This window comes from Chiroxiphia lanceolata, chromosome 2 (genome assembly GCF_009829145.1).
Source record: "Chiroxiphia lanceolata isolate bChiLan1 chromosome 2, bChiLan1.pri, whole genome shotgun sequence".
NCBI lineage: Eukaryota > Metazoa > Chordata > Aves > Passeriformes > Pipridae > Chiroxiphia > Chiroxiphia lanceolata.
In genome coordinates this window covers 30,264,986-30,288,822 of record NC_045638.1, presented here as the reverse complement: position 1 = coordinate 30,288,822, position 23,837 = coordinate 30,264,986, and the positions used below count along the sequence as shown (strand labels likewise).

Below are 23,837 nucleotides of genomic sequence, written 5' to 3'. Positions count from 1 at the left end.
CTTGAGAAATTAGACAAGACAGATGAGTCTTGTACTTTGTTTTGCATATCCAACATATTTGCCCAGATTGAGGTGACTGGCAACTTTAGTTGAGCAGGGTGAGACCTCCTGTGCTATGCAGGTGGTGCTAATACCTTATGTACCCTTTCCTACCTGCACTGCCCAAAATACTGTTTGCCTGCCTACCCATTGCACTAGACTACACAGCTCTTTAATTTTTTAAATTCTTATTTTTATTAGAGTTCTGAAATTATTAGTAATATAAGAATGTTAATGTAATTAGGATTTATTATTCTTACCGCTTCATTAAGGAAATTATTGCTTGTTTTAGAGATGGGAACTTATTGTCACTCTTCTGAATTATTGAGGATTCATTCATCTTTCACTTGGATCGTGAAAGTCTATTATGCATGTGTAACTGAAAGTCAACAGTATTAATCATTAATGCCTAATGGCCTTGTCTTGGAGTGTCCTTGGACATGCTAAATGACTCAGCTCCACCATGATACCCTTGAGATTTCTTCAGTGGAAATTAAATGAGTGGAAACTAGAGGGAGGTTATTTAATGAGTAGTCAGCAGTCTCTGAATTCAGAAGTTTGAAAAAATATAATCACAAGAAGCCCCCAAAGAATAAAATCATATCAGTGGGAACTAGATAGGTGATGGAATATGTTACTAGCATCGCACTCAATCTATTTATTACCTATGACTATGCAAAAGGTAGGGGAGAAGAGGGAATCCCCTTCAGTAGGACTGCTTGAAGACTGCTGCTCCATGTGAATGTCACCAGTGTCTGTGCTGGGTGGCTGCTGATACTTCTGAAGCAAGCTCTAGTCTTCATTAACAGTGAAGAAGTGGAAAACATCCCTTTGCTTCCTTAGGCACCTTCCTCACACCCTAGGTAACTAAAAGGGGAAGGACACTTCTGTAGGACAACTGAATTTCCACCTGCTGTACAACAATGGGTTACTGTGGGTGGAGAGTCCTGAAGCTTGGTCTGGCACTGCTGATCTACCAGTCAGTTGTCCAGGAGCCACTGGGAGCTTTGGCCTTGGCATGGCACTACCACCGTTTTCTCCCACCTCAAAGGGGAAGATCACTAAGAGGCAAGTTATGTTCCTCTAACTGGTACAAAACCAACCTGCCCTTTGTTTGAGACAAATATTTGGTGCTTGGTGACTCTGTGTTAGGCATTCAGGATAAAATGGACTTTGAACTGGAACATGATACCCTCACTTCCTCATTAGGAAGGCTGACTGGTTTGCTTCCTTTATCCTGTATGTAAAACTGATTTGTAAAGCTGAATGAAGATGCTTTTCTATCTAACGAAATAGCTAATGTAACTGAAGAAATAAAATTCTTCTTGATATTAGGAAGGTCAGAATCTGGTGATGGAGAGTGCAGGTAATGATGGTTGAGGTTGTTCTTAACTGAAAAGAAAAACAGGCTGATTTCTGATGTTTTTCTTGATACAGGATGACAGCATGTGCAGTGACAATGAAAAAATATGTGGAGGAGAATGTGTCCCAGAATTCTTATACTACAATAAAATATTTCATGAAGATGCTAAGCAGCATCAGTGAGACCCTGATTTTTGTGTTCATGGGAGTTTCTACAGTGGGGAAAAACCATGAGTGGAACTGGGCCTTCATTTGCTTCACTCTGCTCTTCTGCCTCATTTGGCGGACACTGAGTAAGTCAGCTTTTGCAGAAAACCTTCTCCACACCTCAGAGAGAAACCCTTGGGTGCAAAGGTATGTTAGAAAAGTCTGTGTAGACTGCCACAACTGGTTTATCTTACTGACAAGCATGTTTCACAAATCTACATATGGAGAAAAAATAGAAAAAAGCCCCAAACAAATGTGAATGTCAGTCTCCAAGCACAGACTTCATGTTTAGGTGAGAATGGAATATTTTAAGCAAAATAAAATATTATCATGATTATGCTTATAGAGATGCTTGTATCTTAGTTAACTATATGCCTTTGGTAAGTGGGCCTCATAATGATTTCATCACACGCTTGCATTAACTAATTAGATAATGTATATCATCACACTTCTAGTGCTATAGGTCCTACTACAGGTCCTGGACCAGGAGTACTGGAGACATATAAAAAGAGGGAAGGTGAAAATTAGCACTGATAGATAACTGAACAGGGACTTATACCATATGTAGGTCAACCAACTATGCTACTGCTCCTCACAAGTCAACTCTGAAGTTTTAAACTGGTAGAAAATAGTGCTTGTATGAAAATACTGCACTTTCACACATGGTATCTCCCACTCCTGCAAATGTCTCCTAGTCCCTGATCTGTGAGACTGGGGTTCCTGCAGCATGGGCAGGACAGTTTATAGATAATTTCACATGACTTGTGGGATACAGGTGCTCATCTCCTCCTAATGTCCAGCATGGGTTGAAAGTTATGTTGAAAAAGGAGAAGCAATAAGGCAGCTGGTGGTTGGTGTTCCGGAGGTGGTAGCAATCCTGGTACGCCTCTACCAAGAGCTGCTCTTGTGCCTGTTAGCGAGTTTACTGCAACTGTGGAAGCAGAGAGGCAACACATTGCCATCTTCTCCCTCATCTACTAGTACTGTTCTGCCAAACTTTCTAGAGGACATGAAGAAAGAAGGAATGACCTACTGGGTCAGACCAACCATCTACTGGTGTCTTCAATGGATCCTGCAGGAGACGCTAATTACAAGCCTTGCCATTTTCTGAGCTTTTTTCACCTTCTACTTCTCCAGGATCCTACAGTCTCTATGATAGAGATGTGAGAGGGTACAGTCCCTGCCCGTGCCACATAGAGGTCTCTTTTTGATTGGTAGCCCACGAGATTATGACTTCCTTTTTTGGAGCCCTAATACTGTATTCTCACAGAATTTCACAGAATATTCTGAATTAGAAGAGACCCACGAGGATCATCGAGTCCAACTCTTACATGAATGGCCCATACAGGCATCAAACCCACAACCTTGGTACTATTAGCACCATGCTCTAACTGACTGACCTAAGCTGATTGGCTGCATCAGGTTAAGTTACAACTTAAAGTAAACACATTTACTCCTGGAGAGGTGATGAATTATGGAATACACTCTACTGAGCCACTGTTATTTGCCACTAGCTAAAAATATGAGTGAACAATGTTTTTGAAATTAATGATATTTTGGAAGTAGTACACATAACAGGGTCAAAAATACAATTATGTAGGCAACCTTATTTCTGACATTTTTTAACTTCTGAGTACCTGAATTTTCCATCTTAAGAGCATTCTTTTTGAATTTCAGTAGCTTTTTTTCAGGGTAGTTTATAATTTAAAGAAAATGAGAAATCCAAATATTCTATCAAGAAGCCTTGGAGGAGATATTCTGAGTACTGAAATTAGGCTACCTTGGCTAAGTTAGTAGGTTGATTCCCCCATGGTTCATTTATAATCAAAGGAGTACCCTCTGGAGCATCCAGTGGGGCAGAAATCTATATTGATCACCTGCCACCACCTCCTTCAGCCATTTGCCCCACCTATATTCCCTTTACGGTTGGAGCTGGTGGCTAATGGCATCCCTTGGGGAGATGAGATCAACTTTTTAAATCTTCTTTAATGACCTGGATGAAGGAACAGAGTGCACACCAAGTGATTTTGTGGCTGATAGAAAACTGCAGGGAGTAGTCAATATTTTGGATGGCTTCCATTCAAAGTTACCTGGACAAACTGGAGAAATAGGCAGAAGGCTTATGAAGTTCAAGAAGAGCACATGCAAGGACTTACATGTGGGTTGGAATAACTCCATACACTAGTATAGGCTTGGAATCTAATGAGCAGCTCTGCAGAAAAGGGCCTGGTCTAGTAGTGAATAAGTTGAACACAAACCAGAATTGTGTTGTCCTTGTGACAAAGAAGTTCAGAGGTGTCCTGGTCTACATTAGCAAGTGTAGCAGGCAGGCCCAGCAAAATGTTTCTTATCCTCTCTTCAGAACTAGTGAAAATGTGTGCTGCTTTCAGAGTGCTTTCCAGTTCCAGGCTACCCACTGTACAAGAATATGACAGTTCTGGATCAAGTGCTGTTGAGGCCACCAACCTGGTCAGAGGCTGGAGCACTGGACATACAAGGAATGTCAGAGAGTGCTGAGTCTATGCAGTCTGGAGAAGATCTGGCACAAAAGAGAACTTACTACTTTCTAGAAGCACCTCATCAGAGGAGACAGAGAGTAAGATGGATCCAGACACTTCTCAGAGGTGTACAGCAATAGGGCACAGGGAACAAACACAACCTATAACATAGGAAATTCTAATTAGATAGTAGGAACCCGCATCTTAACATGAGGGTAATCCATTACTATAACACTGGACCAGCCCTCCATTCCTAAAGGCATTCAAGGAGCTTTGAGCACCCTGATCTGATTAGCCCTGCTTTGAGTAGGGACTCGGACTAACTGAACTCCAAAGGTCCTTTCCAGCCTACAGAACTCTGATTCAAACATCTGGGACCAGATACGTCAAACATCTGAGATTAAGGTCCTATTTCTTAAATCTGTTGGGTGGTTTATCCCTCAGTCAAAAAGAATGTCAGAGCAGGAAGAAGATGATGGTTTGAACTTCAAAGCCCATACACACTTCAAGACTTTGATTTTTGTCTGGGAGCCCTGAAGAAAGACATTTAACAGAGGAAAAAGAGAGAAGAGGAAACCTGTGAAGGTTCAAGTATGTGCCTCTGAACAACTCTATTATATACAGGGAAGACACAAATACTCGACAGTAGAGGTGATATGATTCTTGTGGGTTGACAGCAAAAACAAAGTAATTACATATTTTCTTGCTATTTCTGGACCAAGCATGGCCTCTAAGATTTTCAAGGCTTGCTTTTGGAGTCCATTTTGAAATATCATTCCAATCAAGACAGAAACAGTGCTCTCCTGATATAAAAGGTATTTTCCTGCCGCACGTCCATCCTTCTCTCAGACACCAAGGGGAGTGCTAGAGCTTTCCAGAAGGCCAAAATATTTTCTGCTAAACCTGTGTGTTAAAATGATTACACATTTTTTTCTGAAGCTTGAATAAAGGTATCACCTGAGGGTGATACCTCACATAAGCAGTTTCAGTCTTAGTACCTGATGTCTAGCACAGTTATAAACAGCCAAAAAAGGTCTTGCATAAAGTGGTATCCAGCAACCTACATAACAGCATACTGCTATTGTCTTTACCGCTAATAATCTGAGTTTGTCAATGACAGCTGTGTAAAATAACACCAGCAATTACTAGCATTTGTCAGCTTTTATGTCAGTAATTTACCAGTTTCCACACAAAACATAGGATACATGTTTCTTATGGAAGACAATGAAGATTAAGAGTAAATCAAGCAGATTGCTGGAAGTACTCTATAAAGAAAAGTTGCAATTCTTACACTGTCTTACTGTTTTTAATTTTTATTAAACAGAGAAGTAGAGACACAATAAGCCAGGGGACTGAAAATTAATGCTATTATTCTTTGCCTTTTAGTGAACCTGTCCACAGGACTTATTGGTAAAGCACTGTTCAAACACTTTGTACAGACACTGTGCAGAAAGCAGGAAACATTGCAAGGGTAGGCACAGGAGAAACTCTCATCCAGTCATTTTTCTTGTCTCCAGAACACTTTGGAGAAAACTATGAGACATAAATATAGAAAGTAAATCTTTTGCCATAATCTCACTACTAAACTGTGTAAATGGATTTAAATCCTGAAGCAGTTATGAACCACCATCTTTTATATGAGGTTATTTCACATGAACCAGATTCAGCAGTTGGTCAAAGAGAAGCTACAAAAAAACAAAACTGAAAAAAACGGGCTGTCAACAGTTCCCTGAGCCAAGACATTTTGCCTTTAATATTTTCATTTGCTCCTTGATTAATAATAATAGTTGTGGGGTTTTTCCCTTCCTAGGTGTGTTTGCTCTCTTCTACATCAGTAACAAGTTCCGAACATATCCCTTTACTGTCAAAGACCAGCTCATTATTTCCTACAGTGGCCTTCGAGGAGCCAGCAGCTTCTCTCTTGCATTCTTGCTTCCAGTGCATCTCTTCCCCAGAAAAAACCTGTTCATCACTGCTACTCTTGTAGTTATATATTTCACTGTGTTCATCCAAGTAAGTATATTTCTTAATGGATTGCTTTCATGTAATAGAGGTGTCTGAAAGCTTCATAGTGAAAATTGCATTGAATTTACTTCTAGACTAGGACAAGCTATTGCATTTTATGGCCAGATTTAGCACTTCAATGTGTAATTACCCTTTCAGGAAATTTTAGGTATTACAGAAATCCTGTACTGAAAAAATGTGTCTTCTAAAATATTCAAGGGAAAGGGCACTCTGTGTTCAAAGTTATATTCACTCCATATGCATTTTCTGATGCTTCCAATTTAAGAAGTATTTTAACTTTACACCAAATCATTCTTTACCAGTGATGTATCCCAAACTGACCAGGAAACAGTATGTCTCTTCTGAGACGGATTTTGGATTTTATACTTTTATCTTCATCCATCCTGGAGACCAAATAAGAATATTTTGAAATCCTTTTTAAAAGAATACTAAAGAAAAATAAAGTGAATAATTAATATTTGCAAGTATAGGTGTCTACTTTAGATATTTGGGTTATTCCACCTAGCTTACACTGCTGTACCTGGAAGAACTGAATTTTCCAGAGGTCTTGCATCCCATGCTCTATATTTTCCCACACCGAGATCTCAGATACTATAGGGTGCCAATGGGGCACTATGCACTTGTGATAGGTTTAAGCACTTAGACTTCAGCAGAATGTTTCAGGAAAAAACCCCACATTTTGTTTCTATTTCCCCTTTTAAAATGCTATTCTGTATCAGTACAGTAAAGAATTGGGAACAACTGAAAACTGTTTCTAAGTGAACCCCTCCCCAAAGATATTACTTCTAAAAATGTTAAAATAAACAGCTTCAAGATTGCAAGACTTCACAAAAATAATGTTTTCTTTCAAATTAGTCCTGTTTAAAAAAAAATTGGCAATGAGTCAGTTACTTTACATAGTTAGAATATGCCAACAAATATAATCTTGCTTAAAGAAAACCCTTAAAGAAAACTTTTTTAAAGCTCTCTTTCATAGCTCTCCATGCAACTAATAGTTCATTTGTGTGTCTAAGACACAGCTTTCCTAATTTATTAAAAGTAAACCATTTTGCTTTCTTTCCCTTTTTTTCTGAAAGATAACTAATAATTCAACTCACTATTCCAAATGCAGGGAATCACAATTGGACCATTGGTCAGATATCTGGATGTCAAAAAGACAAACAAAAAGGAATCTATCAATGAAGAAATACATGTGCGAGTAAGTTTTTTATATCAGTAGCTGGTATCCCAAAAAAGAAGAGAAAGGGTGGATAGAGGGAGGCACCTGGAAGCGCTGGCATTCACTGGATTTGGACACTCAGTGCTTTTAAGATACATGGAGGAAACCCTAGGCATAATTTTCTAAAATATGATATCTCATTTATACTCATAGTGACTATCATATTATAAGATCAAGTCACAAATGTCACGGTGTAGCAAGTCCTTACTTCTTGGTTCTTGTGACCATGGGAGGACAGAAGCAGAAAGGTAAAGTTTACAGAATGAACTCACAATCCTTCCGATATAGATTTGTCAGATACATTTGTTGCCATCTTTTGACTGTTTCTAGACAGACTGACACCTCCAAAGTCTTTAATCAAGTTTTATTGAACTATAATGAGTTGAACCATTGGACTTCAAATTTAGTTTCAAATTATTCTGAGTCATGATCTTTCCCCTCGCAAACATTTACTTTAGTTCTCGAATTACCATAATATAACAGAAAGATGCTCAAACTGACTTAATAATGTTACAGAAAAAGTATGCACGTTCTTTCATTTTCCCATTAGGAAATAAATTTGAAATTAATGGAAATACTGACTTAAAATGAAGCATATGCAGAGACATTAGCAAGATGCAGAGCATATCAACTGATTTGAATTTGAATTTAATTCTTAGTATTTCAGCCTTTACATTTAACCTTGAAAAGAATTTACATTTAAAGCACCACTTATGACAATATGCCTGTAAGAACTGGCCTTTTTCTGTCTGTCTCTGTAATGCTAGTAATACACAAAAAATGACTGAAAAACATTGTAGTCAGCAGTCATAAACTTACCAGCCTCATAACAATCTCAAAAATCCTCAGAGAACTTGTCAGTCAAGGCAAAGGTGTTGAGTACCTGGTGCTGTGTCCCTCTTGGAGAGGTCACACAGGCAGAAGGGAAGTTTGGTTGACAGAACCAAGAATTTAGTTTTTGGGCTCAGTAGGCAAAAAGAACCAGGAGATTTGTTGCCTCCATCAAAATATTGCCACTGCAGCCAAGCATAGGAGCTGACACAGTGGGATCTTTGCCTTGAGAAATGTAGTTGCTTTCAGAATTAACTCACATGCTCCAATAAAAAAAAAAATAAAAAGCCCTCAAAATTCTGTCATTAAGTGTGTGTTTGTGGTTACGTTTTTTTTCATAATGGCCACTTAAAATTTTTACATGTTTTTTTCTCTAGTTGATGGATCACTTGAAGGCTGGTATTGAAGACATATGTGGACATTGGAGTCATTATCAGCTGAGAGATAAGTAAGTATCTCTTATTGCGGCCTAACATAATAAAATAACCTATCTACCATAAAAAATACAATAGGTAAATAGAATAGGAAATCAAAATACTGGGTACATGTGCAATATCTCCTTTTAAAAACTGAACTCCAGAGCAACCCTTGCCTTTTGGGAGTGCAGTGCTCATATATTGCCTGCTAATTTGGTTCTGCACAAAGAAGCAAAAAATTAGGCTTCCAAAAGAAAAGCAAAGCACGGGAACTCGTGCTGCAAACATCAGCCTGTGTACAAAGTTTTGGTACAAATCTAAGATCCCTGGCAATGCTCCTTTAGCTCTGGATTTCGAACATAAGCTACATAAGGTGTAGTTTCACTGACTTCTGCTGTAAGCCTCCATAGCAAATATGATCCCTTCTTGGTGAGTACAGATTCAGTAATAATTGGTCACCTGTCCTTACAGGTGACCAATTCAGTAATATTTAAAATAAGAGATCTGAAGGGAATGTTTGCATTCAAATGTTCAGTAGCATAAGCAGATGTTCTCAAGCTAGTCTTCACTCAGAAATGCAGGATCTGCATTGTCTCTTCTATAAGCAGGACGAGGTGGTTTTGTGGAGCTTTGGGTCGATTCCAAGCACTGCCCAAAAGAGATGGATCTGCTGTGGCCTTTACCTTTTCCCTAAGAGAGCTCTGTGATCATGTTGACCACGACCAAAGCATATGAAGAGAAGTAGGGGAAAGCCTAATCTTTCTTTTCCCCCAACATCTTATTATGATTCTGTGGGCTAAAAATTACCCCTAGTTATTCTAGCTATGCCTAGGTTTCTGTACTCTAATCCTGCCTGACCTTTCAGCATTGGACTCCAGTAATCCAGCCGGGGTGTCTGCTGGGACATGTGGCAACTCCTTTCATGACTGGGTTTCTCCCTATCGAAACCAGGAATTAAGAGTGGGAAGAAGATGGCTATTATGAATCCAGTTCTTGTCCTACTGGAGAGTAATGATGTAATGTACTAGGGCATACCCGGAAGCTAAAATGTCTTTTTGGCTCTGACAACACAGAGGTAGCTTTAGGACACCCATCTGCTGGGACCACACCAATGTCTGTATAGAACAATTCCCCGTTGGAGCAGTAATTCACTGAAGTAGCTGCATTGACACATATGTTCGAGTAAATGCTATCCCATTGTCTCACATCTACCTGATAGCTCTGAAAAGAGAGTTTTGCCCATACTAGCCATAAATGTAGTGTTTTGGTTTAGGGACAGATTCAAAAAACACACTGTGTCTGAAGACACTTAATGTAAGAAGACTGTATTAGAGGCATTCCCTAAACTTTTCTATGTAGCTTTAAAGATGTATATCAGAATTAATTACTTCAGCGATGACAATCCAGGAGGCTTTCTGTTACACAGAAAAACATAAAGAAATCTAATCCCAGTGGAAACGTTTGTATACCTACCTCTGCTATTTAGGAATAAAAAATAGCCTTTGTTAAGAAAAAAAGATACGATTTCTGTATTGCTTTTCTTAGCATTGTGGAGCACATTACCTCGCTGCGATAAACTATTCCTTTGAAAGAAACAGACCAGTTGTTCTGCTAAAGATTCACTGTTGTTCTGCTAAATGCTGCCTGAAAGCACATACCTGTTCCAAGGCACACGCACACATTCACATTCAAATTATGCCACACATTAGTGATATTTTACAATCTGCAAGCACATAGTATTTTGGGGTCCATTCAATTTCTCTGTTATTCAGAATACAAAGAAATGTATTTTCTCTGCTCTAATTGTCAGGATTCAAAATTATCAGCAACATAATGGGCTCAAACTACTGTAACTACTGGGCCATTTAGAGCCTCATTGGTGGCTGGCTGAATAGACCAGGATTACTGTAAGAGCAGCTGCCGCTGTTATGCCCTACTATAATACAACATTAGTACAAAAGCGTGGAGACTGGCCATATTCTTTTCTGACAAATGTGGTGGTGTTATATTCAAACACACACAGCCCTCTTTTTTTGCTCTGATTACAGCTTGTTTCTTTCTTTTGTCTCGTGGGCTCTGAAATCTCTGTGGACCAGCAGACTATGCCAAATATCCCCCTAAAGGTCTCTACTCACTAGGCCTCCAGGAGCCTCCACAGGTGCCTCTAATTTGGATTCAGTTTGCACCACCGAATTACATGTATGTGCATTTGAATGAAGATTAGCTTGTACTACAGAAAAACCCCACATTCCCTTTTTTCACACTTTGATTTTGGTATCTCTTTTGCAGATTTAAGAAGTTTGACAATAAGTATCTGAAGAAAATTTTAATTCGGCAACACCAGCCCAAATCCAGTCTTTTGTCATTATACAAAAAGATGGAGATAAAACTTGCCATAGAGATGGCTGAGAGTGGCATGAAAATTTCAAAACCATCCACTGCTTCTTTACAGTGAGTATCAACCTCCTGACCCTTTGCAGAGTAGGGAGAGGAAGGAGGGGGACAAAAATGAGGAAATACTCAAGGTATTCCATGACTTCAATAGGAATGTAAGAAAAAAAAGACAGTTATGAAAAGAGTAGTTGTAATTTGGTGTTCATTATATTTGCACTTTGTCTCTTTGTTCAGAGAGTGAAAATCAAAATGGACATTTTCTCTGTTTCCTTTCAGTGATGCAAAGTTCTGAAAAGGAATCATGAGTCTGGTGCAGAAGCCACTCTAGCTGCTTTAAATCACAGCAGTGGATCAAGATGGTTGTATTTGCCACTAATCTGCCAGTGGGTTTTGCTCATCCCTGCTAGGTGCTGAGAGACCTACGGGATGTCTTAGCACACAGGCCCTGACTTAATTATCCCAATCACAAATTTTTGCTGAGAGCAGATTTCTTTGTAGCATTTGTAATTTTTGCTACTCCAGTTTGCGGTCCCTCAAACCATCTTGCCGTATTTTGGTACTTCTGTGACAAATTTGTCCAATTAAACATTGAGAGCAGCCCTGTCAAAAAGGACTTGAGGGTACTTGTGGATGAAATGCTGAACATGAGCTGGCAATGTGCACTTGCAGCCCAGAAAAACAACCATATCCTGCATCAAAAGGAGTGTGGCCAGCAAAGATGATCAGAGGGCTGAAGCACCTCTCCTGTGAAGAAATGATAAGAGAGTTGGGGTTATTCAGCCTGGGGAAGAGAAGGCTCTGGGGAGACCGGATTACAACTTTCAGCACTTAAAGGGAGCTTACAAGAAAAATGGGGACGGGCTTTCTTAGTAGCCTTTGTAGCAATAGGACTAGAAGTAGTGGTTTTAAACTAAAAGAGAACTAGACTAGAAACAAGGAAGAACTTTTTTACAATGAGGGTGGTGAAACACTGGAAGAGGTTGCCCGGAGAGGTGGCAGATGCCCCATCCCTGGAAACATTCAAGGTTGGGTGTGATGGGGCTCTGAGCAACCTGATCAAGTTGAAGACGTCCCTGCTCATTGCAGGGGGGTTGGAAGTAGATGCAAATCATTCTATGATTCTAGGAAACAGTAATGCAATTTGGCATCAGACAGACCAGAGCCATCAATGAGGAAACTATCCTCTAGGAGAGAAGTCTGCACAAATCTTGACTCCTGCATGCTATAATTGACATGCATATATTTCTCTTCATTTTGCAACACGCTGTCCAGAGTATGGGTATTGAAGGCATTTGCCTTCACAAACTCTTTCCTGGGGTCTTGCTGACCACTGTTGCTGCTACTGCCTGCTCTTGCCTGCTGCATTTTGCAGCAGTCTCTGGCAGGGTCCAACATATTTTCCTTTGTGAATGGTCATCTCTACCCATACCCAAAAGTCCAAATACCAACTGGATGTTAAATTAAAATCCTTCTTGAAACTTTGGCTTAATCACGTCAAGATCTTTCGGCTTTCTTGAAACTGATGTCAGCATGCAGTGTAACACCCAGCCCTTTTCTCTCTAAATCATTGTTCGCTCAATGGATGATATTAAAAGACCTCATGCCTGTCAGACTCCTTTCTGTCTGCTGTATTCCCTTAACTCTTCTGAGCCAAGAGAAAATGTGCAAAATTATTAGACAATCCATGGCAATCAAACCATGTCCCTCTTCTTTTCCTGAGGGAGAGAGAAAATAAAACAAATTGCTCCAGTGTAGTTCAGAAATTCTCTCCTGAGCAGAGAATTTAGATTGAAAAATGTTCTATAATAAACGGCTGGTATGATGGAGTAATTTTTGCCAGCTCTACTCTGGATATAATTCAATTTTACTGTGCATCATCTCTGATGCACAGCTTCTCCTACTGAGAAAGCCTTTTTAAAAGTGAAGTGTCAACTTAAAAAAACCCTATAGCCTGTGGCTCAAAAATATTCTGATTCTCACAGACTGTGAGTGTTCTAGGAAAAGACATATTTTCCCAACTCTGTTAATTGATAGATGTCTGCTGTCAGGAGCATTACAGGAGACAGTATAGTGATCTAGTTGTTGGATCTTTGGTCAGGGCCAGTGCAGAAGTTCTTGTCACCATTTTCCTGAGCAACTAAGTGAACCTATGTAAAAGGTTTCTAAATGTATTTATAGAATGTCTGACTGTTATTGTTGAAACAGCTTGTACCTAAAATCCCTGTCTTCTGTGAGGATACAAACTCTGGCCATGAACAAGATGAGGTTTGAAATGAAATTCCAGTGTATGGCATGTAAAACATTATTAGCAGTGCCAGAGTAGTGAGAAAACTCTCACTTGCACTTCTGATCAGTTTTGCAGCCTTTATGTACACAAGGGGAATTGCATTACAAGAATCAAAACAGATCTCCATTGCTGTGAATTAGCAAAATTGCATTCATGCTGGCGTGATTCCTGCTGTTGGAATGGGTGTCCAGCAAGTATTTTCAGTGCATACTGAAAAAAAATTTGCCTATGGATTGTGCAACAAAGAATCCATTTTGAATGAAAATAGAGCGTTTGGTTATGATGTTTTGGAGAATATAAGCCTTAGAAATAAAGAGAGAAATGGTAAAAGCAGAGTCATACAGATATTATCAAAACTGTGGGTTTACAGCTGTTTTTTGGAGGACGTATGCTCATTAGAGAGAAAGATGGTTTGATGCTGAGCTTACTTATTGTTGGCTTTATATTAGTGCAATACTGACTTTGGTAAAATCAATACAGTACAAATGAGAACCAAGTGTTGTGCTGTCATTTGTGGTGGTGTAGTTGTGAGAGAGCTGTGCCTGTTGAATGTTAGTTCCTTCACAGGACTAGTAAAAATTGGTGAGCAGCTTACAAAGTTCAAAATTTCTGATATAATATAAAAAAATATTATTAAACCATTTGTAGAGGTATCAATGTATCAAGTATAATGTATCATATCAACTACACATCTCCATATCTAAAGAAAGAAGTACTGTCAGGGTACTCATTACAGAGAGACAGTCAGTTTTCATGTCGTATTGTAAATTCAGGTTTTTTTCTCCACAAATATATCTCCTGTGCTGTGCTTTGTTGTAACATGTTGGAAGTTTCCATAAGAACAAAGAAATACTTTCAGTAAGGATTACTTTATGGGTTTGGTAACATACCAAACTTGTTTGGTTTTTTTTTTAAAGTTCTTTTTAAATGTATTGTATATTGCACATTGTAAAAGCAATCTGTTCCTTATTACTATATATGTGCATTGTTATCTGTTGGGTAGGTTCATATCCAATTCTATGAAAAGAATACACATTTTTTTATTTGTGCTGCAGAACAATACAGATTATCTTCATGCTGTTTGTTCTCTTGCTACGTCAGCTTAACTGAAACTCAGGGAATTTTATTTATTCTATTTAATTCATTTTAAGAGCAAAATAATAAGCTTTTAAAAGACTTAGAACTGACCACTTCTGTGCTGGCTTGTGGAGGAGGTCGGGTATGTCCTAGCTCTAATACTATACCTTCACCTATAATCAATTTCTCTCTTAGTTTTTATTTGACAAAAAAATTGTCAGATTCAGTTTTAGTCTGATGCAGAATGAAAACACATTCCAGCACCTTGAAATATATGAGAAATTAAGTCTTATATTCCAGGGAATTTGGACAGGGCCAGGACACCAAGGCTTACTGTCTACTTGATGGTAAGAGGCAGTAAAATGTAAAATTCAGGCAGTTCATGTTGGTCCTATAAGTTTTCAAGATGTTCATGATATATCATAGAACAAAACAGTGGTAATATTGTTAAAGTACCTGTAATTGCAAATTCCAATCTTTTTCCTGTGTTTACAGCATAATCTCAGATTAGCTTGAATCCATCTTCCTTTGTCATTAAAAGGTTTTAATTTATTTTAGAGGAAGTATGAAATAAATGCACACAAAGCTTTGGCAATACTGTACATTGATCATGATCAATTTTTTAATTGCAGTTTACAGATAACACTTTAAGGACACCACTTAGCTGAAAACAAAGACTTGCAATCACTTTTTTGTTTTGGTTTGGTTTTCTGGTTTTTTTAAGAGGCAGGAAAGCAAAATGAAGGAAAAAAACCCCAGAAACAACAAGATGAAGTCAGACTGATTTATTCTGGAGGATCACTATCTATTTCCCTTTCTTTCCTTGGGAATTCATCCGAATGCTAACTCTCACAGAGACTGACCACTGTAATAAAACCAGTTAACAATTCACAGCAGCCCTCCTCCATTGTTTTGCTAGTGAAAAAAACTGGGCAGCTACAAGTGACAGTGGGCTTCTTGTCGAAGTTTTTTTAAAAATACAAAGATGATTATCTTTTAGGTAGTTCATTTCAAATGGGGAAACAGGGTCATCAGAAAGGAAACCCTATACATTCTCCTCACAACAGGGCAGGTCTTTCAGGCTCCACAACTGGCATATCCTTTAGTTCTTAGGGATTTTCTGCACTTTCTCAAAGGAGTTAAAACCAGTAGTATGGCTAAACCCAGACTGCCAGACCATACCGAGGTCTTTATTCAGACAGGAGGAAACTTGCAGTGCCTTCCTGAATGTACAGCTGGTTGTGGCCCAATCTAATAATTAAATAAGAACTTCCTTATGAGGGTTAGAGAGAGAAGAGTTTCTGCTGCCAGGAGTATGAGGTTTAGGGCCCAATCTGACTACCCACTATATGGATAAAATCTGTGAAAGAGCAAAATCTGACCTTTTTTTATTCATCTTTAGATGATTTTCTGGTGTTGCTGATCACTGAAAGGTTCTTTGTAGCCTTCTGTTCTAGCATTGAAAATAGACTGTGTGTTATTTCATGAGATCAGTATTTAATCAGCTCATTAACATCATATTTAATTTTCCCTTTTATTTACAGGAGTGGCAGGAACCGCCGTGCACACAGGCTGTGCCCCGCAGAGGTGGAGTCCATGAGAGATGTCCTGGCACACAATCTGTACCACGTGCGACAAAGGGTGGGTGAGCCACGGGCTGCTGCTCACTGCAGAATCAAAGCCCCTGTTTGCCCTCCCCGCAGCGCAGCACCGTCGGCGGCAGCAGCACCAGCAAAGGCCCCAGGGGCACCTGGTGGGAGCCGGCACCTGCCCGGGGAAGGGATAGAGGGAAAAAGCCTGCGCTTGGGCCCCCTATCTATGCGGAATAAAGGAAAGCTGATTTTTTTTCCCCATCAGCTTTTCACCCTGATGGCAGCGCGAAAAGCCAGGAAAATCTCTGACTGAGCTGTAGAGGTCAGGCTTCCCTCGCTGCACAGCTATACGGATGGGAAACCGCCTCCACGACGCCGCCTGGGCTCCCGGGGAGGGCCGCCTGGGCTCCCGGCTCTCGGGGAGGGCCGCCTGGGCTCCCGGGGAGGGCCGCCTGGGCTCCCGGCTCTCGGGGAGGGCCGCCTGGGCTCTCGGGGAGGGCCGCCTGGGCTCCCGGCTCTCGGGGAGGGCCGCCTGGGCTCCCGGGGAGGGCCGCCTGGGCTCCCGGCTCTCGGGGAGGGCTGCCTCGCCCGTGGGAGGCAGCGGCTGCCGGGGCTCCAGCGGCAGCGAAGCCCCCCTGCGCAGGTGGGCGGACCGGCGGCGCTAAACACTGCGCAGCCCTGCGTGAGAGCAGCAGCTCACCCGCACCACGGCAGGAAAAAGAAAAATTCCACGTCCTCCGTAGCTTCATTGTACTCAATCGATGTTCTTTGCCCCCATAAAGCTGGTGTGATAATACCTCAGTAGGGATTTGTTTTGCAGAAATTCGTACTGATCCTGATGCAGCCCCGTGTGTAGTATGGACTTTAACCCAATCTTGGGCCCTGAATAGACAAATAACCCACAGCAATGAGTGGTAGAGGATATATTATAGTAACCTTGAAATGACACCAATAAGTGAGGCTAACCCATCTAAGACACATATACTAGAAAATGCTAGGGCCCGCTCATTTAAATGTGGCATTATTAATATGATATTCATTCCTAGCATTGTTTGATTTTTCCCTGGCTAATTATCCTTATGATATTAATTTCTTATCTTACCAGAAACAATTGGCATATATGGTTATCTCAGATTACTGAAATGAACTGTCTCTTCAAAATCAATTACAGTAATGATTATTTGAACCAGTTGCTTCCTATGTGGTATTGAGAACTGTGTGGTTTTGGAAATGTGTGCCTTTTCGCTCTGAAGGCCTGGTAATGCTCTGGCTCACCAGACCACCTTTACATGAAGCCTTGCAAATGAGGCTGAGATTAGATTCTACTTTCTAAGAGGGCTTATAAACTTCAGTGAATTTTTCTCTTTAAGGCAGATAATTATTTCCCCCATTTCAGTAGATGTATGTGATAAATTAAAATGTTTGCCTTAAAAGATGCTCAGTTTTAGGGTAATATTAATTTGTAGTTTGTCAAAGTATGGAAAGAAAACTCAGCTGTGCACCTCATTCTGAAGACGTATTCTTCATTCCTGAGCACATCTGCAACTTGCTTCTGGCTCAGTAATATTAGTACCAAAGCTCAGAGGTGAGTTAGCCAGTTATCTCTCTTCTGAGACCTGCCTCATACCTGTAGCTCCCAATTTGTGTGAAGGGGTGAAAAAGGGAGGACAAGCCCAGAGATGTTAACAGCCTTCTTAACAGGTGGTTATATTTTTATACACCTGGACTTCAAACAGGCAAGAGTCTATAAAAAATGGCATCAAAATGTAACCCTTGAGGTGTGAAACTTACAGCTGTGTTCATGCCTCCTCCCATCTTACTGTGCAGCAGTGAGGTTTGTGCAAGGCTGCATTTTCCCGTGTGTTAGCAAAGAGATCAGTTGGTGCCTGAGCTGAGGCAGATGTACCCTTGGCCCTGTGACTGACCAGAATTATTAACACTGCAAATGCAACAAAAATCAGCTGAGTGCACTTTCTGTTTCAGGCACCACCATACAACCGACACAACTTACCTACCAACACAACTGAGACACAAGCACAAGAAATCCTCATCCGCCGGCAGCACAGCCTGAGGCAGAGTTGCAGGAAGGGAAACAGCTTGCCCTGGAGTAGACCGGTACCTATTGTGTAAACTCTCATTTATGTAAAAATGCCTCTGCTTATCTGTAAATATGGAAAGAGATACACATTTTTATATGCTTTCTGCTGTAATCAAAATGGATACTTTCCCCAGTATGCTCATGCAGCACCTAAGAAGAAAGGGGTTCACTTCGCATGTGAACAGCAATGTTTTTAGGTCCTACCTCTATACATTGGTCAGAGATCTGCTGCTCTGGCTGCAGGTAGTAAAAGAATTTGCATTGGTTTTGCATATGCAAAACAGAGTATAATCAAAGAAAGCCTGATGCCAAGCCCCTGACACCTTGCACTGACAGTTTGGACTCTTGATCAATAAAAGATTTGTCTGACCAAATGTAGGCATTGGACAGCATAAACATTTATACCTGAGATAATCACAGTTAAGGAAAAGAAATAAGTTTTTGCTGGATAGATTAATTTTATTTAAATTTCTCACCTGAAATAGGAAAGGTGAATCTTAGAAGAACATATTTCTCTCTGCTGGCTGTAAAAAAACCCTCTAGGACTATTATATCAGACAGACACTTTCACTGGAGCTGACATTGAGTTCAACCATCCAAGTCAAGCACTGGTCTTATTCATACCTCTCAAAATCTGGCTGTGAAGTGCAGCATATAATCATCCATCTTTACCATTCCACCAAATAAATGCCAAGTGGAGGCAGCTGTGGACACTGAACACACTTCTGTGTCATACACAGGTTAACACCACGGAAGTACGCTACCTCTCTTTGCCTCAGGGCCCCAGACAGACCACTAGGCGAAAAGCCAGGCACGTTACTTTTACAGGTAATGGAACTGCTTTACTCTGTATTCTACTCCAGTAATGAAACTGGGGCAGTTGTTCAGTGGCCTTAACAGTATTAAATTAATACTCGCATGTAAGTCCCTCACCTCTTTAAATGAGCTACACACTTCTCTCCTTTCTGTTTTATCTATCTTGTTTTTATGGTCATTACTGCAGCAGTTTCTGTCTTGTTCCAGCACCTCCTAGTTTTCTCTTTTTCCCTCTTGCACAAATATTCCTGAGATCCCTGCACTTCCACCTGGCATTTGTGTAAGCCCATGAATGCAAATTATCTGTTCTCTGCAGCCCCACAGACACAACTGTATGCAAAATTGTTAGGAGCTGCTGGACCTGTAGCCCAGTCCAGGCAAGGCTGACACATGCCCCCAGGTGCTCCAAGTATCAAGACTGGGCAGATATTACCAGCAGGCCTCCTCATTCCGTAATTATGTGCACATGTACACATGGCCAGACACAAACAGCAGCACTGACCAGGCACAGTGCTCACACACAAGTAAACAGCACCAATGGCTACATTTTGGTCCTGTCTCTGGCTGATCAGGCTGATAGACTATTAGTGAAAATTTATAAATACAAACATGCTATCTGAATCCCCAGTAGCTGGCCTCAGATAGACAGTCTGCTCAGTAGCTGGCCCTGGACCTTCCATCTGCCCATTTGATGTCACTTGGGCATGTAAACCCCTAGGGAGACAGCCACACAGCAGCTGCTGGTGCTTAGACCTACATACATGCACACACACAAACACGTGCAGAGTCTTCCACTCTGTGCACTGTAGGACCCTCCCGTAGCTGGCCTTGAGCAGCCAGTCTTCCCTGTAGCAGATTCCTGGATCCCCTGGTCTCCTCCTGCCTCACACACAGGGACACATTATTTATGTGAACCTAAAAGGCATTGGTGTTCTTATAAAAATTCCTTTTAATTTCTGGCAAAATTTTTATCTTCACATTTGTATCAAAAACTTGGACAACTTCTGCATGTGCAAATTTTTTTTCCTGCCTTTTTGTTTTACTGTGAAAGAGATGAAAGCAAAAGAGATCTGTGTAGGCAAACCATATTGCTGGTAGGAGCAGGTCTGACACACCCAGTGTAATCAATGCACCCTAGAGTCAAACTCCTGGTTTCGGATGAAACTCTTTTCTTCCTAGTTGTTAATCACAGGTCACTGGTAAACTTGATATCTGATGGCACTAGAGTCTTCTCCTTTGTCACATTTTTGTTTTCTGCTGTGAGTTTCAAAATGCTTTTCAACCATGGTACCTACTATGTATACTTGTGAAATTTGTGGAAAATTGAGAACTACATAAAGGAGCACTTTTGCCCTGTGAAGGCACTGGGCAGGTCTGTGAGACATCAAAAGATAGCAGAATGTGCTTATTTGCTGGGGTTTCAGAGTAGAGGCAAGATAAATAAAATCTTTTAAACATCAGCTTTGGGATGGAAATAAAAAAATAGGGTTATTTTTAGTTCTTGACTTCTTTCTTATTCTATAGTAATTATTTAAAATGCTTCGGTTACAGAGTTTAAAACCATAATGCTGTATTTTATTGAATGCTCTTGCCAATACCATGGCAGTTCTCTTTTCTCTTCTTTAAAATATTAATTATTTGTCTATTTTCCTTTAGATCAGCATAGAAGTGGCTCTGATGCTGCATTACCATTAATGTTCAGACCCCAGCCCCGATTACGGCCACTCGAAGCAAAGCACCACCAAGAAGAGCTGATTCCAATGGCACATTTAGATAGACAAGCAGGTCCATCCAATCTGTCAGGTCGAAGAGGAAATTCAATCAGCCATCATCATTTCACCAGAGCAGACAATCTAGCTCTAATGCCAAAGTCTCCGTTCACTGTGAGAGAAGTAGAGGAGTATGAGTCAGAAGAAGAGACAGAAACAATGGCACCAGCCAGGCCATTAGTTATATGAGGAGCAGAGAAGACCAGTGTTTGCATCTCTAGGGCCCCTTGTGCACTGCTCCAAAAGAAATAACAAAGCTCTTCTTATATGTACCAAACTATGATTTTCCTTTTGGGACCAGTGTCCTTGTTCTCGTATCACTTTCAAGCACTGTATCAAGGTACTCAGTGGCTCAGAGAAGACTCAAATTTTTAAATGTTTATATCAAGCTTTCTTTCCAACAAAACACTGCAGGAAAGAGGAGAACATGATCTTTGCAGAGGTTTGAACCTGGATTTAAGCAACAGTAGTAGGGCTCAGGCAATGCTATGGGTAGAAGCTGATACTGCCTTTGTTCTATATTATGGCCTGCATCCAGAGAAAAGAAATTTGTAAAGGCATCCTTGACACGCGAATGCATAGATTGATGACTTGCACAGAGCCTTTGACCTCAGAGTAGCTGAGATATTCCAGGAAAAAGTTAAAAGCAGAAAGGCATTTTTAGGGCTTTTAAACTGAAGGTGCCTAAACAAGACCTTAAGTCAAAAGGATTTTTAGTGGACATTTTCAGCACTTGGGAATTTTTTGTCAGCTCAGATTTTGGCTCTGAAAAAGTGCCTAGTTAGTTGCTGTGATGGTCTGTAACTCCCTCTACTTAAACCAATTTCCTATCACCCGCCTACACTGGATGAATAAAAGAGGTATCCTTGTATGCACAAATCCAGAGGACTCTTCAGGCAGGGTGCTGTCAGGATACCTTTTACTTGTAAATGTGGCATGGCAAGAACATACACAATATTCTTGTAATTCAGCAAGTGGGAGGCTTCATTGTAGAGTATCTAATCTCCATTTCTCACTCCCACTTTGTGTGCCCAAAATGGGTGGACCATTCTTCACACTAAAACTGGACCAGCACTGCAGGTGGGAAGTAAGAAACTGGGATTAAAGGTAAAGGGAACCTAACCTTGTAGCCTGCTGGCTAGCAGGAAAGAGAGGCCCTGTGTTTTGCTCCCAGCTTTTTGTAATATATCTGTCTATATGTTGTACAGAGAAGAATTTACCAAAAAAGCAGAAATAACCAGAAGGTCATGCACTGAAGCACATGACTTCCCAACCTTTCTACGGAGCTCCCTTCCAAGTGGTTTCAGTATGCCCATGCTCTACTCTCAGTGGTAGGTCTCCCTAGTGGTAGGATAAGCAAGAAGTATGGTCTTGAGTAATTTTAGATAAATGCTAAGTCCAAGACACCTAGTCCCTCTGATGGAGCTCTTTTCTGCAGCATTGCCACTGTCACCTGTGTCTTGAAACTGTACATGAGCTGATTTTATCCAGAGGGATGAATTGAATCCAGAAGTCCATAAACCCACCCTTACAGCTCAAATCTATGGTTAAGAAATGCACCAAGGTCAGACATGTTTTTGTCAAGTTTCCTTCTCTCTCCTCCACTCAGAGCATGCTTCGCTGCCCAACTCGAGGTCTGTAAATGCCCAACTCGAGGTCTAAGAGTCAGAGAGATATGAATTAGAGGGAGCGGTGCCACCTGTATGTTTCTTTTTTTTTTTTCTATTGTTGTTAAGCGTTTGTATGTCCTGGTCCATAAAAAACTTATAAGCGTAAGTTATGACTTCACATTTCTTACAAAGGATTTCTGAATCAGGACAGGTAGAATTTAACTAAGAAATTTAAAAAGCACCACCAGAGGAAAAAAATAAAAGCCCTTTCCCCCCTTTTCTCATGATTGCAGCTTTTATGCTTAGCAGGTCATAATGAATCATCTGTATTGAAACTGTACAAAGCTTTATGGAACTCAAGTTCTGTTTGTATTTCCTTATTGTGCCAGAGAAATTATACAACTTCCTTTTATGAAAACACTGGTACATTATTAAAACAGGGTAGGATTTTGCTTTTGTATCGACACTGAATTAGCAATTAAATACAGTTATGTACCTGAAAATCAACAAATAAACCCAGCTCCACCAAAGGAGGAAGTTCTCTACAGAGTTTTTAAACAAAAGCCTTGTGCCAGATCTCAGTCCTATAGCAAGTTATATTGACATATCATAAATCTAAATTAAAACGTGATATTAAGGGAAACAGTTATCATACAAAATCAGGTCTTAAATTGCACTGTGAGCCACTCAGTTGCCACATGATATTTAATTAAGGGCAAAATTAGTACCTATAAGATGTGGTCCATAGGCCACAGAGGTGTATGGAGTAGGGTGGCAGAGGTGTGGAACCTGCTTCTGCATTGCAGAGTTGTGAGGATGTGGGATCTCCAAAAGTGGCTGGTGGGTGATATGAATTGCTGGCAATCCTTGGGGACAGTGATGGAGAGAAAGTGGAAATTTGAAAGGAGGGGGAAGAGATATAGTGTGTCATCTTCAAAAGGAGGCTCAAGAGAGAGGTTTAACAGAGGAATTACTGTGAGCTGCAAATTCAGCATTTCCTCTTTAAGAAGATTTAATCAACGGCTTGTCTGGGGGAACTGGACTGAAACAAACTCTGGGAGATGAGGAGGATTAATGTCTGGAGTGGAATAGAAAGGGACTAGACATACATCCTGGAAAAGAGGAGTCTGTGCAGTTTGGTCAGTATATGTTTGACAAACATACTCAAAATTGACTCCCAAATTCCTTAAATATTGTAAAAGTCATAGACCATTATATAATTACCCATTGTAAGTAGGCAGCAAAGCATTCCATTTCTAATGACTGATTTATATTAGAATTAGAGAAAAATAATTAAATCTTTCTAAAATACTAATAGTGCATAGATGGAGATTAATCTCTCTCTTCTGCTTAATTTCTAATCTTTTCTTCAATGAAACCAATGGGCCAGAACTTCAGAGAGTGTAAAGCTGTAGAGCAACTAGAAGTTAATAGAGTGCTCTCAGATTTTTCAGTTTGGCCCCCAAACTTGTAAAGTCTATTTTTAGTTTTCTTTCCTAGCAATTAGTAAATAGGACTGGAAGAAAATTTCCTTCTGTGCCATTAATTGATGTTAATGGTTTTGCTGGCCAACAGCCAAGAAGCAATGCTGCAGATG

The 23,837-nt window shown here is 40.3% G+C and overlaps 1 protein-coding gene across 1 annotated transcript in view; it reads left to right on the top strand.

Annotated features, from left to right (window-relative positions):
* The window catches only part of SLC9A4 (solute carrier family 9 member A4), a 32,901-nt gene extending 10,168 nt beyond the window's left edge, over nt 1-22,733 (top strand). The window contains exons 4-12 of the mRNA XM_032681013.1: nt 1,477-1,694; nt 5,917-6,119; nt 7,243-7,329; nt 8,559-8,629; nt 10,887-11,048; nt 15,900-15,996; nt 17,931-18,062; nt 18,786-18,873; nt 20,518-22,733. Coding sequence (XP_032536904.1) covers nt 1,477-1,694; nt 5,917-6,119; nt 7,243-7,329; nt 8,559-8,629; nt 10,887-11,048; nt 15,900-15,996; nt 17,931-18,062; nt 18,786-18,873; nt 20,518-20,819 — 1,360 coding nt within the window. The 3' untranslated portion in view covers nt 20,820-22,733. The remainder of the gene's footprint in view (nt 1-1,476; nt 1,695-5,916; nt 6,120-7,242; nt 7,330-8,558; nt 8,630-10,886; nt 11,049-15,899; nt 15,997-17,930; nt 18,063-18,785; nt 18,874-20,517) is intronic.
* The last annotated feature ends 1,104 nt before the right edge of the window (nt 22,734-23,837 follow it).